Source organism: Annulohypoxylon truncatum (assembly GCF_022578515.1).
Source record: "Annulohypoxylon truncatum strain CBS 140777 unplaced genomic scaffold F4807scaffold_9, whole genome shotgun sequence".
In the NCBI taxonomy this organism is placed as follows: Eukaryota; Fungi; Ascomycota; class Sordariomycetes; order Xylariales; family Hypoxylaceae; genus Annulohypoxylon; species Annulohypoxylon truncatum.
The window spans coordinates 183041-197466 of NW_025953795.1; the positions used below are offsets into that span (position 1 = coordinate 183041).

Genomic DNA, 14426 nt, shown 5'->3' on the forward strand with positions numbered 1-14426 from the left:
ATGGCAGCGTCTGTCCTAAAAGCGAATTCTGGAGAAAACGACGAGGCCACGCACGTGCGTGTGCAGTGCTTTCGTTCTCATGTCATGGTGTAGAATCTTCTGGGAACGTTCGTTAGCTGGTATTAGAGATCTAGGTAGGAGAGGTTCTAGATAACATACGGACCAGCGGGCGGGACGCCAGGAAACTGCAACGTTTCTCTCGAAAAAAATAACGAGGTCAATGTATTTCAGACTGGAAGGAATGAAGACATGGTAAGGCGACTGTAGACATAGGCTGAGAAGGTCATCAATCTGGGGCGCGTTTGCGTAGGTACGCTTGCGCTGCTTTTACTTGTTGATCTTTTCGTCTGATATTAACGAACTTATGTGTTGGGCACGCCAGGGCCGAATTATCTGGTGGTCTGCTCTTCCACGTCGTGAATATCGCATTGGGAAATGAAGTCTTCCCATTCTCTCGTCGCAAACGTAGAGGGCAGGATGTGGGCTGGTAATTTGTTGAAGCAGTACTGAGGTACGGTAAGACAAAATGTGAATCTCGGCCATATACTGGAAACGCTACCTGGTCCAGCGAATGTCTGGTCTGGGTTATCGTTTACTCCCTACCACCGATACCAATATCTCTTTGGGGCTGCGATGTCCGAATGGCTTTCACAGTCTATGCCATGGTGCAGCTAGAAAAGTATCCAGTAAATATAGTTAATGGCTTCCAGCTTCTAGGTCTCTAGGTTTTCGAGAGCATATCAACTAGCTGACTCGGCCCAGAAATGCTGGTCTTACATACCGTGGCCAGCGAAGAAGTGCGCTGGACTGGTGTTGATGTCTTTAATCATAGGTGTAGAATCACATAAGAAATATTAATAATGTTGAGGCCATCATATATATAGGTAGCAGGATATTCTCATAGCATGTTACCTACCTAGCAATGAGACTCATTTTTATATTTGAGCCGTACAGCCACAAGGTATATATAGAGAATGTCCCTCTGCTTGCCATGAAGATGTTGTCAACTCAACTTAGATGACTCTAACGAAGCCTTAACACCAAATGAAGCATGGTCCCATTTTTGGCATATAGGAAAAACCCGCTTGACTGTATGAATTACTAAACTCAGAAGCGCGTGGAAGGTTTAACAATTCATGACTTAAACGCAAATATCTACCTACAGCTCAAGTGTTACACTTATAGGTGAGAACTTAGTGGGATACAATATTGTCAGCCTGGTTTGGCTCTCATTCTATGCATGTATTCTTATGTTGTTCTACTATATGACCCCTAGTACATCCCGTGTAATTTAGCTAAATCAATATTTAGTAAGGGATCTAATATCCTCTACATAGACCAATAGTCTTCAGTTGCTAGGTAATGACTGCATATATTACAAGTTCATCTGTTTACTTCTAGAGCATACTCCTCATAAACATCAATCTGCAGAATAGATCTCATACAATGGTTCACTTGAGAGTCAATATAGGTAAACATGTGCAGGTGTCTAGAACACTTTGGTAGATGCAGCATAATAGACAAGATGATGTTAGAATTTAGTTAATTAATGAAAAGCACTCTACTTTTCCTCAGTCCAATAGCTGAACGGGTAAGCCTGAACTTGCTTGTCGTGAAGTATCCTTCATTCTTATGTATCATGGTATGCTTCCCCCCAATGGAAAAATCCGTAACTCCAAGCTCAAGACGGAGAGCTTCATGATCAGGCAAAAACAGGTCCCAAGCTACCTCGTAGCTTAGGTACTTAATACACAACAAATATTCCTTCGTAATAATAGAGTGTAGTGTCGATGCAGCAATAGCTACATATGCTCGTATCGATGATTATATGTTCTGTGTTGCGTGATTGGCGAATTGAATTGCGTGATTCGTCGGTTTATTTTGCCAACTGCGGCTGTCGGTAGCCATTCGCCAATCCTCAATCTTAAAAGGGGGTATCATTTCCATCTACGTGCCATTCGCCAAACGTCATCGCTCAAATCTCCCTTCTCCGCATTCTTCCAAGGACCTGGACTCTCTCAATACCTAGGGCAGGTAGAGGTCAAGTTAGCGACCACCCCACTTCCAGCCTGAACTTGACGATGGCGATGTAGAATGAGCGGTAGAGTCGCCGCGGTCGCTATCCATGGAACGCTTTTCAGGTATCGGTGAAGGCGAGCGGCGTGAGTATGTGGAAGTGTATGTGGTGGTCGTAGGACTGCTTAGAGGCTCGGGAGAAGTCTGGCGCGTCTGGAAGGACTTGTAGATTTGCTTGCACAAATGTGCAGACATGGTGTATGTGGGCGACATGACGGCGCGAAAGTAGTAGAGGAGCGCGAGACCGCGATTTTATGCAGGTAAATATCGACAGCAATAGCTACAGGGGTAGCTAGACTCGTTCAAGATTGCAAAAGCAAGGCTTGATAACTCGTGCAATACGCTTGTATGGAGGTGTCGAGAATAGATAGTGTCAAATATGAGAGTTTATCAAGCTTGAAGTGATCAAGGTTGTCGCCCTAGTGGATAGAGGCAAAGAGCTTGGAAGAGGGTAGGCGGTCGACAAACAAGTGAGGTATACCGATGGAGAGTTCTGAAAAGGAAAAAGAAGAAACATAAACGAATAGTGGGAGAGGGGAGAATTTTATTTGCCTGTGATATTTTTCCTGAAATAGAATTTATCTTGATCTAGGTACGAGGATGTCCAGGTGGTGTCCAGGTGGTGTCAGAGGACCCCTGACACGTTGAATAGGCTCAGCTGGTCCAACTGACGCATTGCGCCTGGAAGTTAGTATTGTTCAGAATTGTTACCTACCTAGTAGTTATTGTAGGGATGGATGATGGGATCGTTGGTTGAGTGGATGAAGTGGATGAAATGGTTGAAGAATCGGGTAACACACAGGCACCAGCTAGGTAAGGTCCCCCGTTAGTGTCTACTTAAAAAGGGGAAAAGCGGCCAGTGACTGGGTACAATCGCTGATTAGATTGACTTCAGTGGAGGTTCAGTGTAGCGACTGTCGTGTTCACCGGGTGTCCCCGCCCCATAAGGGTCCATCAGACCACCCCACGTTCCCTAAAGCGGCTACCGCCATGTATTTTGACCAATCACGAAGTGCCTAATCAGCATTACGCAGCAATTTAAGTGACTTTTTAGACTCTGTATGAGCTGATCCGGATCGTACGACCGCACCACAAGGAATCACACTTTCCGGAATTTCCAATTCCACTACGAACTTTCGACGGTGAATCTTTTCCATTTTACATCTTCCCTTGGGATGCTTTAAATCGCGTGATTATACTCAACAATGAGCAAACAATTTCGAGTCGTCTGTACCGATTAGATTGTACATATGTACGTCTTGTCAAACCAATATTCTTTTGATGGGCTTTAGCGCAGCGCGGTCCCACAGTTGAGGCAACTTTCAAGGTTTAATCCATGGTCGTTCTTGCGTCTTGCCGCCTTTACGCAGGTGGGCACCTGGACACTTAGAAGATGCATATCGGCTGCAGCTTCCTCCCGTCGTCGGGTCCTGATCGCGGAGTTGCCTTCTTGGGCTATCTACAGATAAGATCGTGTCACGCGAGTTATGTAATGCGCCTTATGGGAATGCAGGATTGGAGGAATTCGGGTTCAAAGACTCAACTTTCAATTACCTTACTTCTTCATCTTCGGTACTTGCAGATATTTCGGTTTGTGCCGCGCCTCAGACCGACGATATGGTCCCGCAGGCAAAACGATGCGCCGATCGGATATCGGGTGACCCACATCATCCGTTGCTAAATTGAGGTTATCGTCACTAACGCGTTATAAGTTAGGTCTTCCTGCAGTCATCTCGTGTGATGTTTTGCTAAGTTGAGAAGCTAAAGCTACTCTGACATAAGTCGACAATGTTCTACTACACATCTAGCCCTACCAGAATCAGATCAGCCGCATCCTACGCCGCATCTATTTCTCCGATGGAGCTAGAACTACATGCTCTCCAACTTCTAGACGTCACATATTAGAGTCTTACCATTACGTTATCTCCGTCCATACGCTCTTTACTTATCCTGTAAAGGGAATCACCTAATTCCGTGATGTCTACGTCCTGAGCATGATGTTCCGGACCCTACTATCAAATATCCCTGAAGTATGCGTATTTGACACGGGGATAATACATTTATAGCGGATATAATGACTGTTCATTCGAGTCATAATATGTCCACTAAGCAGAGGGACTGACAGTAATCACGCCAAACTATGTATCAAGCTTCAAACTAAAACTAAATTCGAGTATTCAACTAATGGAATTAGGTACAAGTTGCTCACGGTTTTATGTATAACTCACCACTGACACTACTAGTTAATTGTGTAGTTTTCGGGCATAATTACGCGATGTTTCTTACTGGTCATTGTTGCTCGACTTGCCTCGATAAGCTAGCAAATACTGGTCAATATGCGTGAGGCTTTTCAACAACGGAGCCTTGATTTCACTGCCAGAGGTTGAGTAAGAAATCTGTTTGGCTTAATGGCCACCCAATCGCGACATTCATGTTGAATCTCGTCCTCCTCATCTTACTGGCTCATGTCACAATTCAGTTCCTTGGACCCCCCTATCCACACCCGTGCCAAAGTTGCATATGCAGGTAATAGGTTGCAGGACGAACCGCATGAACATGCAAGGTACGCTTCCTAATCCAGGCTCTCAAAGCCAAGTCATGCTACTATCAGGATCTAACAATTTAGCAAGTTCGAGTTCATCTAGCCTTTAATGTGGTGTGATAGTCACCTGGATACCTGATGATAACATGTGCAGCATGCCGGTAATTACTTTAGCAGAAGCGGTGAATCACCAACGGATTATCTAAAGGGCCTGGGCATGTAGTTTAGATCGGAGCTGAGCAACTAAGACAGGTGTTTTTATGTAGAGACCTGCATTTACGGACCCGATGTGTCTGCTAAGAACGTACGCCATCGAACGAGGGTGCCGGAAATTTCCTTTATTATACACATCCTAGCTACTAGGTGCTTCATACGAACTAACTGAATACTACCGCCCGGTCCGCGTCGTAAACGGATACGGCTTCCAGAGGGCTTTGACACCGAACCACCACAGCTCATCTTGCCAAGTATTCCACCAATGGGCGCCGACCGGCGTGACGCGCGACAGATGTGTGATGTTCATGCTATCTAGCGTCGCCTGGATCTCTCGGCCGGGCTCGAACTGCGAGTCGTACAGGCCGTACGCGACGAAGATGCCCTTCTGCGCTAGTGCTGGGTTCGCCGCCAGCGTCGCGTTGGTAATGTACGGGGGCGTGGTCGCGGCCGAGAACATGCCGAACCAGGAGAAGTAGTCCGTCGCGTTGACGTACATCTCGTATGTCAGGCGCCCGCCCCAGGACAGACCGGCGAACGCGCGGCAGGACGGGTCGTCGCAGACATCGAGGTTCTGCTCCACCCACGGGAACAGGTACTTCTGGTAGTTCTCGCGGATGTGGTCCGAGTCCGGTAGCGCGGTGAAGATGGTCGACGCGTTGCCCATGATGAAGGGCGGCAGGCTGTCGTCGAGGTTGTAGAAGGACGGCATGACTACGACGGTCGGCGCGATGTGGCCGCCGGCGATCAGGTTGTCCAGGATGGCGGAGACTCGGCCTTGGTTCTCCCAATCGTTGCCGTTGCCGGCGGCTCCGTGCGAGAGGTAGAGAAGCGGGTACTTCTTCCCCTTTACTTTGCCGTACTCGGCCGGGAGATACAGCGTGAGGTCGTGTACGTTAGGAGCCGGGTGTGTGGATCCCGGCGAGGTATAATTAACGGACTTGATTGTCCCTCGGTATTGCGCAGGCGCGGGCAGCGCATAGTCGTAATTCGCGCTTATGTCGTCAGTGCCTTGGAACTGCGCGTCGTACGGGACCTGGAAGCTGGAGGCGACTTGATCTCCTATGACATTTTGGAAAGGGGGATTGTCCGGATCGGTGACTAGCTGACCGGTCACGATGGTGCAGTTTGGCACGTAGTCGCAGTCGATGAGGTATTGATACTGGTAGACTCCTGCGGGCAAAGGCGTCGTGAATGTCCACGAGCCGTTGCCCTCGTTCGTCATCTCGTATGGATACACAAGGTCGACGGGCTGTGTTCCATAGTTGACGGGAAAGTCGCCGGGTTGGTAGTCTCGCGGGCTGTACCATGCACGTGTGTCCATCGTGGTATGCAGCTGATCGGTGAACAACTGCAAGTCACCGATGCTCACGCGCTTCGCGGTGGTGTTGGTGTACTTGAAATCCACCTCATACCCAGTCGGGCCCTTACTCGTCTTCCGAACAATGACCGAGGCAGACGCTTTTAGGCCGCATAATGCCAACAGGCCGAGGAGCTTGTGGCCGAACATTGTGAATACCTTCGCACCTAGGCAGAGAGACAACCAGATGGAAACGACCATTGTACATCTCCGCCATTCCAAATATATATGTACTTCTCGCCGACCCCGCGCCGCAGCGCAAAGACTTAGTCCGCATAGGCGAGGATCATGCCGACGGGTACCCCGATTTCCTGCAATTAGAGCTGCGTTTCCGACGGGATACTCCGCCTTCAGACATCTGGTATTACATCGTGACGATCATCGGCCCCGACTCGCCCTCGCTAGCCTAATCCGTATCTCTTCCCGGCTGAATTTGGCCGACAAGAGTCCTTAACCTTGCCCGCTGAAGACAAGCCCGTCCCTGCTTTCCCCGCACCGTTTCCCCAACCCGCCACTCTTGAAGACGCCACTATTCGCGGGGGTTTTGACCCTCCAGTGATGTAACCCGAGCTTTCTTCTCGTGATGCAAATAAGAATACGGCAATGTGAAGTTGGCTCCACCTATGTCGGTATTATGTTATCCCTTAGTAATATAGGTACCTCCAAGGTCTTGGATTAACATTAGGGTGATCGACAGCGTCATTAACGATTTCTCATTATAATCCATTTTTACTTACCAGATGTGTGTTTCTTGATACTGGAATCGCCGTAGGTGATATATCTCATGTATTATACCTCAAATTGTTTATTTACTTTTCCCCCTACGTAGGTAGGGGATTGTAGGTATTCTGGAATTGCCCTCGAGGTCAAGGCCAGTGGAGATGCAAGCAATATATACCGAATCAAGAACTAAAACTTCCACGTACGACCATAGGAGCTAGAAAACTCGGGATCCCGTCCGCTCTCCCCTTAGATAAGCTGGCTACTGCCGGATCAGTAGTTGGGTCGGTGACGACCAGCGAATCCCCGGTGTTGTACGTTTACTTTTTGCCAAAATCCTCTCTTCGTTTACGTCTTATCCCTGCCCAGGTGGGTATACCAGGATCATTTTTCTTATTCAGGAGACTCCCTGTGTGACACTAGAGCCATGTATGGGCGCCGTAGTCGACAGCTCTACACTGTGTAGGTGGTACTCTGGGTATTGGGGAATTTATATGAAATTCTCTTCATAGTATTCTACTAATTTGTTAAGGATATATGTCATGAAATCACAGAGGTTGGTCAGCACAGTTTGGATTGATGATGTCCTTTGTTATAGCTAGTTCTTTAAAGCTACCGGTAGGTATCTACATACCCGACAACAAACGTTAAAACTTGCGACCTTCAACATATTCCCACAATCGTAAAATCGTATCATAAATGGCAAATACGACTGGTTGTCTAGTGCAGCTCATAGAGAGGAAAAGGTATGCTCTGGCTGCGCGTAGTCTAACCAAGTCTGGAGTCTGCATGGAGCAGGCAACGAGAGCTGCTTCAGCCGTAGACATACCGTCGAACGCAGTCTCGAACTGCCCTACATTGATGATCCCTTCTGATCGTAACTGATAACCAACTATGAAGTTGCGATATGTTTGAATGCAAGCTGTGAAGTCGCCTCCCAATCCCTGAACCATAGTCCCAATCACCCACCTCAGGTCGTTTCGAAGGTTCTGGCACTGGGGACCTAAGAGTTGTCGATCGACATCTTCTGCGTATAGGATACCTATGCGGCATCGTTGGTGAAGGTTCGGGCCGGTAGGCTGGGCGTTGGGATGAAATCCCGTTTGTGGCGGCGTCACATTGTTGATACCTTTATTTTGACACTGAGGACAAATTGTGCCTGGACTCTTAGCCGGGCTGGGAATGGTAGGTGGAGGAGCAAATGGAACATAAGTAGATAAAAGGGAAGGTATAGAGGGAGCTGGTAGAGGAGAAGCAGGCAGAGGGGAAGGACGAGCAACCTGAGGAGGAGTAGGTTGAGGGGGAGCTTGCTCGTGCTTATTAGATGCTTTGGGGACTTCCTTTTGCAGTGTTTCGTTCCTAGGCTTCGTTGATCGGTATGGTGTTAGAGAGGCGACGTCTGTGGCTTTGATTGCCCCCATGAGGTATCTAGCGTATGCAGTGGCAGCAGTGGCTGCATAGGCTTGCCAGTTTTTATTGCTGTTCTTATTTTTGTGAGAGTCGGAATAGTCGCAAATTCCCCTGATCATGAGGCTTGGGAACTCATCCGTCTGGCCTGCTGCCTCTTCATCAAAGCAACATATGTCCTCTTCGTGCCGGAGAGTGTTGCGACGTTTAGCGTCTTGCATATCATAACGCCCCGAAGCTATCAGACCGCAGTGTAGAACGGGGAGGGTGGATGTTCTTTGTGCGCGCTCCTCCCATTCTTCATCGCAATCACTACAGGTCTTGCAACCTCTGACATGTACGCAACCAGGTTTGTACAGCCGGTCATATTCTTGACCTGGGTAATGGGAACCGAATATGGCCGTCAACTTCTCCACGTATCCGTTCAATCCTTTAGCCTTGCTAGCATAATTGAAACGACTTTGGTCAACCGCGTCAAGAACAACTCGAGGTGGTGGTTTGAGATGCGATGTTACGCTGAAGCTAGAATCCGTAGCGGTGTAATGCAGGGCGCCACCTGTGAGCGAGCAAAAGCCCATCCATGTTAGTCAATGATACAAACGTGAGAAAAGTAGATAGGGAAGTTGAAGATATACCAAACCTTCCCGCCCCCTTGACATAACCGATAACTACGTCCCCCAATCTGATATCATCTTCAGTAGCCGTTAAGGCGGGGATTTTAGGAGATGCTCCTCCAATACCAACTAGCAGTCGAAAACGGATGTTGGGAAATCTTTGAAGCATGTCGGCCTCCATTCCAGCCATGGCGGCGTCGTCACCATCAGGGGCGGCGGCTATCACGATGTTGATTCCTGACATTTGTCCGCCAAAATAATCATATTTGGAATTAGTAGATAGAAGGGATCGGAACCCGTTGTCAAACATCTCTTTCGACATCTGAACATGTCGTGAGCTGCATATCCAGCTCACTACATACTCATCATATCTAAGATTCATTAGTGAACATATACATAGAATTATAGATATTGTAGCAACTAAGTACTGTTGATCTGTCTCCATGGTGATACAGAATATTGTACTGAATGTTGTAATGAATATGAGATATCTTCGGCGAGAAGGAACAACAGAGAATATCAGGTTATCTCAGTCTATGGTCTTACTCCTTAGAATCGATCTGGCGGGTGACCGGCTAGGACGAGTAGAGGAGTGTGGGATAGGGAGGTTAGAACTTGACCGCACTGTCTGCCGTCTATAACTAGAGCGCTATAAAGGGGCTATGTAGGTAGGTAGCATTGATGTGATTAACCCTAACGTGTCTACCCCTTTAACCGGCAAAAGACTACATTCTCCATAAAACCGATAGAGTATACACTGGTGATGGTCACTTGGTAGAGTCATTCCCGTCAAACCTGTAAGTGTTGAGGCTCTTAGAATTATAGTGAGCTTCAAGGGAGTGATCCTCGGAGGCGTCTAGCCAACTAGAAATAGGATTTTATGGGTGCTAGTGGATCCTAGAGACTATTGGCAGCAGAGTCACAAAATTCTGGTGGAGCTATATCTTGCGCCAGTCAAAACCGTAACATACTCAGAAGGACACCAGCTGAGAGAAAATACGATGATCACTACGTGGCATCCCGTTAAACGAGCTCTACCTGAAGTAGGCTTTGCTGTACTGGTCGACTTTAGACGACGATGTTTAATGTTATGCATGTTGATGCTTGCATGAGTATCTCATGAAATATGATCCAATAAATTTACGAAAATGGACATATGATGCAGTTTTCTGCGGCAGAAGGGAGCTGAAAGTCGATTATCACCTTAGGCGGTGACTGTTGATGCATCGAAGACTACCAGCATTTTTGTCAAGGCTGCGGCGCTTCATAGATGATGGGCGTGTTTACGTCCAGAGGACATACATGCTACTATAGAGATGTATATACATCGACGCGCACTTTTTACGCATAGGATATCCGAAGTACCCTCGGTAGGTAATCCTGGAAGAGCCAGAGTGTAGCGTGACAAAGGCGCTTGATAGATTTATCGTGTTGTGACTCGCGACTCTACGAACACTCCTTGACATTCTTTCAAATTCTTGAGCCAATTCAATTTTTCAATATTTATTATGCAAGTACTATATTGAATTCAACAACTTGCTAAGTACAGCTCTAGGTAAGTGCCTACATAGGTACCTAGTAGGAATTGAACAATCGTAAAAAGCGTAGGAGCAAAACATGGGTCAGGTCCCTTGACAGTTATCTCTTGTTGTTACTCTATGTCTTGATACGTCTTAAGGTTCTAAGTCAAACTTGACGCGATTGAAGTAGCGTCCCTTGGGTAATAGGTTCCATAAGAGTAGTAAGAAGCTGTCATGTAGTTAGCCAAAATGGACGAAGGTCAAATATGCAGGTTGGGAGGGAGGTGCTGTTCATTACTTACCCATTCCTCTAAACCCTTTTCATTGTCTTTCATCTCACGGTACTTCTCATCCAGTTGATCTGGGTAGTTATTAGTCTCGATTGTTGAGTGTACATGGCCAATTAATGCGATGGGCACATACCACTAGTACAGTATATCATATCTTGAATCTGACGCTCAGATTTCAAATCGTTGAAAAAGTCCTTCACCCTGTCTTCAGAGCCGATCTGGCTGATTTGAAACCTGACGGCTTTGGGCACAAATAGTATGTTAGCCAGAGAGCTGATGAGACTAGAGACGATACCGAGAATTGTGACTGACCTGTTTTTGGATAGCCATGATCCAACAGAAACTTGTTGCACTCCTTGAGCACGTCGATAAACATTCTATCTCGTTCCTCGGCACCTTCAGGGTGTCCATCCGTAATTATAGAGATGAGCAATGGCCTATTAAGCTCTTCATCCCGACCAACTCTATCATACAACAATGGGGCAAGTATCTTCTTCCTGAGGTTATAACCTAGCTCAGATGCGCCACCCGGTTTCAATGTAGATATTAGCGTAGCAACCTCATCTTCTCGGAGCTTGTCGGAATCAGGGGTATCCTGGTTTATGAAGCGAATTGCTATGCCCAAATCATCTGGGACGAGATACGTGGTGATCCGGCAGATTCTTTCTACAAGTTTTGCTTGGTTTTGGAACTGATTCTTTGCCCTCATAGATCCGCTGTCGTCTGAATTAAGTCAGCTTCAATAGCATCAAGACGGATGTTTCCTTCGATCTCACCGCAATAGATCACTGGCTGATACATCGATACTGTAGTGAGTTTTTGAACATTGTGGGGAAGTCCGAGGTCTGTGTTAGGATTGTCCTTTAGTTTTGCTGCCTTTTCTGCCACAGTCTGCAATAGGTTGTTCCCTTTGCTGAAGAATTTGTCTAGTCCAAGATCGTTGACTGCTTGATTCAAATTCTCTTTGAAATCTTCCACGGACAACTCCTCGCCCTCGTCCCCTTTGACTTGCTGCAATGCATCCACGATTAATAAGCTGCTGGTTGAAATGATTGCGTCTTCAGATAGGTAGACTTACTTCATAGAAGTTAACATCAACTGGTGGACTGAAGTTGAATAAACGTCCTATAACCCCACCAAATGCATTATTGACCCAACCAAGAGTGCTGACCAAAAATGACACGACCGTATGGACAGCATCTCCAAAGCCACTTGTCGAGTCCCTTGGTTGCAGCAAAGAGAGGACATGCCGATCGGTTTCTTTAGAAATGTCGACTGCAGTCTTCTTGTCCCGATTCGTGATGGTCAATGATGCGTGGTAGGAATGCAGTAATTTGATTGAATCTAAGTCATCTGGAAATTCCTGGACGGCGAGCATCAAAGGTGTGTTTTCCTCGAGTACCGAACAAGTTGCGTCGACCTCAGCTCCAGTCTCGAGCAAACACCTTATAATAGATACCCGGTTTTCTCGGGTCTTCGCTGCTGCAAAGCAGAGTGCCGTCTCTCCTAGCTTGCATCTAGCATTCACATTAGCCTCGTTTCCTACCAAAAGCTTGACAGCCTCAACATTGCCATGCACTACGGCGAGTGCTAACGGGGTGTATCCCCTGTCATTGCACTCGTCAATTTTGTCTCTCTGTTGGTTCAGCAACTCTTGTGAAAGGGTTCCGCTAATGATACTCTGGTGGAGAGACATTGTGCCGAGTATTCCTAGTAGAGAGGTGAAACGAAGTGGGTGGAAAGGGGAGACTATCCTGAACGAACATAATTAATGGACTTCAATACTAAGTCTGTGTTCATGGATATTCGGTTGCGTTACGTCGAGAGAGTTCAGCTATATGCAAATACTATAACCTGAAAAAGGCTATGCATACGATATGTCCTTGTGATCGGCAGGGCTCTCATTTAATGAGGCGGTTATTTCGCGTAAACATATATTGCAAACCTAGAAACTTGCAAGATATCAGCTTAGGTGCCAATAAGCCGCAGTCATCATAGGACACGTCACTCTGGCCTTTCAGCTGAGTACTTGAAGAATTATACAAGATGATTGACATTATATTTGCCTGGATTTCCACTTTACATGGGAATTGTCCAGGTTCAAAGCTCTTTATTGACTTTAGCAGCGCGCAGTCATAGCTACTCTCGTTCTCATAGGCGGGCTTAGTGTCACGAGTCTCCTACGTCGTACGGCTGGATTTGATGTGTCTTTTAGGCACACCTCTTGTGTTGTGTGGGACCGAATACTCCCTACCAATCAAAATCTTCATCTTTCACATGTAGTTGACAGAGAAATCTGAACCGTACCCAATGTACATGCTTTTGACCCACTCATCCCCCCTTACCTCCACTTCCCTGTACCTACCGGTAGGTACGTAGAGAATGTAGAGAGCCGGCTGGACCTGACCCCTATTCAGGCTATCCGAGAATTATTTCTTTAAAGGGCTCTTCTCATCCCGCATCTCCTTCACTTGGGTACCTAACAGTAAGCCAACATCATTGTTTCCTGAGTATCCTTTATGATGAGTTCACCTGTTCAAATCCTTGCCCGCAATTTGCAGGCTATTGCTACTGGCCCTTCAGGGGATGGTGCAAACGTCTTCTTGCTCGAAGAGGCTGAGGGCAACCTATTGCAGGAGCTCTGGGTTGATAACCAACCTGTAATCAAGACCTTTGTCACTAGCGGAGCCAAGGAAAATACACCAGCTGTGTATTTGACGAACGAAGCAGAGGCATGTATTTATCCCAAACACCGGGATTATTAGCTCTTCATCGCTGCTGACTCAATATGCTTTTCTCTAGCGATACATTTTCTTCCTAGACAACACCAATCAACTCAGGTGTGTGACATACGATGAGAATGATGAAGAATGGGACGATGCCCCATTCAATGATGTTTTCGGTGGAATTGAGGTTTACGAAAACACACGATTGAGCGGGTTCTCTAACCCCTCCGGAATGATGATCGTCTTCGAAACTCAACCAGGACAATTGGCTACCCTAGTTGGCCGTGATGGCCAATGGAAGGTCACTGGAGCAGTTCCTGCCAAAGTCGAACCAGGAGCGGCGCATACAACAGTCGACGGTCCTAACAAACTCGATATCTTCTGTTTTGGACATGACAGCCAGATCCTCCACCTTGTCCAAGACCACAACAGCGGTAGTTGGGATGGTAAGTACCTACTCTGAAGTCATGATAACTATAAAAGCTCTTTCGCTGACATATTCTTCCTGTAGCTTCCGTTGTCGAAAACTCGAGGCTCGAAGCCCCGCTCGCTCGTATTGCGGCTTTTCCGAAAGAGGATGCGCTTACGTTTGATCTAGTTATCCTACTTTCCAACTCTCAAATGATCTGGATTGAAGCAGGAGGCGCTAAGACTGACCTTGGGGTCGTGGACGGAACCAAGTTGATTCCACCAACGGCAGCCGAGTGCAGTCTTTTTCTGCCTCCTCGGTACATATCCCAGTTCGCCAACAGCGGCTTCGTGAACACTGGGTATATAACGTACAATAATTATTATATGGGCCAGCCAAGTCAAGGTATACCAGCCTGGGGCCGATTTTAAGCGCGGGTGAGAACATATAGGTAGATTTAGGGGTAGCTTTAGTACCTATCAAAATGATCAATGCCATCCATGGAGATGCCCCTACAGGCACTGCTCATTCAGGAGTATCGGGCCACTA

The 14426-nt window shown here is 47.0% G+C and overlaps 5 protein-coding genes across 5 annotated transcripts; 1 reads left to right on the top strand and 4 right to left on the bottom strand.

Moving 5' to 3' along the window:
• Nucleotides 1-1338: 1338 nt before the first annotated feature.
• Nucleotides 1339-2911, bottom strand: F4807DRAFT_417918 (uncharacterized protein). The gene has a single exon (XM_047997280.1). The coding sequence runs from the start codon at nt 2287-2289 to the stop codon at nt 2047-2049; it is 243 nt and encodes an 80-aa protein (XP_047856035.1). The 5' UTR covers nt 2290-2911; the 3' UTR covers nt 1339-2046.
• A 1405-nt stretch (nt 2912-4316) lies between these two features.
• Nucleotides 4317-7133, bottom strand: F4807DRAFT_417923 (carbohydrate esterase family 1 protein). Its single transcript, XM_047997281.1, has one exon. It carries the CDS (start codon nt 6390-6392, stop codon nt 5007-5009), a length of 1386 nt encoding a protein of 461 aa, XP_047856036.1. The 5' UTR covers nt 6393-7133; the 3' UTR covers nt 4317-5006.
• A 342-nt stretch (nt 7134-7475) lies between these two features.
• F4807DRAFT_391807 (uncharacterized protein) lies at nt 7476-9718 on the bottom strand. Its single transcript, XM_047995912.1, has 2 exons — nt 8954-9718; nt 7476-8874 (listed from the first exon to the last, which is right to left on the bottom strand). Exons 1-2 carry the CDS (start codon nt 9375-9377, stop codon nt 7559-7561), a joined length of 1740 nt encoding a protein of 579 aa, XP_047856037.1. The 5' UTR covers nt 9378-9718; the 3' UTR covers nt 7476-7558.
• A 696-nt stretch (nt 9719-10414) lies between these two features.
• Nucleotides 10415-12831, bottom strand: F4807DRAFT_417926 (uncharacterized protein). The gene is made up of 6 exons (XM_047997282.1): nt 11821-12831; nt 11519-11753; nt 11055-11465; nt 10876-10983; nt 10755-10813; nt 10415-10681 (listed from the first exon to the last, which is right to left on the bottom strand). Exons 1-6 carry the CDS (start codon nt 12436-12438, stop codon nt 10619-10621), a joined length of 1494 nt encoding a protein of 497 aa, XP_047856038.1. The 5' UTR covers nt 12439-12831; the 3' UTR covers nt 10415-10618.
• Nucleotides 12832-13077: 246 nt separating this feature from the next.
• On the top strand, nt 13078-14405 carry F4807DRAFT_417928 (uncharacterized protein). Its single transcript, XM_047997283.1, has 3 exons — nt 13078-13474; nt 13545-13914; nt 13980-14405. The coding sequence occupies exons 1-3, from the start codon at nt 13262-13264 to the stop codon at nt 14306-14308; spliced, it is 912 nt and encodes a 303-aa protein (XP_047856039.1). The 5' UTR covers nt 13078-13261; the 3' UTR covers nt 14309-14405.
• Nucleotides 14406-14426: the final 21 nt, after the last annotated feature.

What these genes read in the sequence shown, in the direction of transcription:
- F4807DRAFT_417918 (XM_047997280.1), bottom strand. Translation starts at nt 2,289, where the DNA reads ATGTCGCCCACATACACCATGTCTGCACATTTGTGCAAGCAAATCTAC.
- F4807DRAFT_417923 (XM_047997281.1), bottom strand. Translation starts at nt 6,392, where the DNA reads ATGGTCGTTTCCATCTGGTTGTCTCTCTGCCTAGGTGCGAAGGTATTC.
- F4807DRAFT_391807 (XM_047995912.1), bottom strand. Translation starts at nt 9,377, where the DNA reads ATGGAGACAGATCAACAGTACTTAGTTGCTACAATATCTATAATTCTA. An exon ending in CAAGGGGGCGGGAAGGTTTG is followed by an intron (nt 8,875 to 8,953) that starts GTATATCTTCAA and finishes GCTCGCTCACAG; the next exon opens with GTGGCGCCCTGCATTACACC.
- F4807DRAFT_417926 (XM_047997282.1), bottom strand. Translation starts at nt 12,438, where the DNA reads ATGTCTCTCCACCAGAGTATCATTAGCGGAACCCTTTCACAAGAGTTG. An exon ending in TCAGCCAGTGATCTATTGCG is followed by an intron (nt 11,466 to 11,518) that starts GTGAGATCGAAG and finishes GACTTAATTCAG; the next exon opens with ACGACAGCGGATCTATGAGG. An exon ending in TATGATATACTGTACTAGTG is followed by an intron (nt 10,814 to 10,875) that starts GTATGTGCCCAT and finishes ATAACTACCCAG; the next exon opens with ATCAACTGGATGAGAAGTAC.
- F4807DRAFT_417928 (XM_047997283.1), top strand. Translation starts at nt 13,262, where the DNA reads ATGATGAGTTCACCTGTTCAAATCCTTGCCCGCAATTTGCAGGCTATT. An exon ending in ATTTGACGAACGAAGCAGAG is followed by an intron (nt 13,475 to 13,544) that starts GCATGTATTTAT and finishes GCTTTTCTCTAG; the next exon opens with CGATACATTTTCTTCCTAGA. An exon ending in CAACAGCGGTAGTTGGGATG is followed by an intron (nt 13,915 to 13,979) that starts GTAAGTACCTAC and finishes TTCTTCCTGTAG; the next exon opens with CTTCCGTTGTCGAAAACTCG.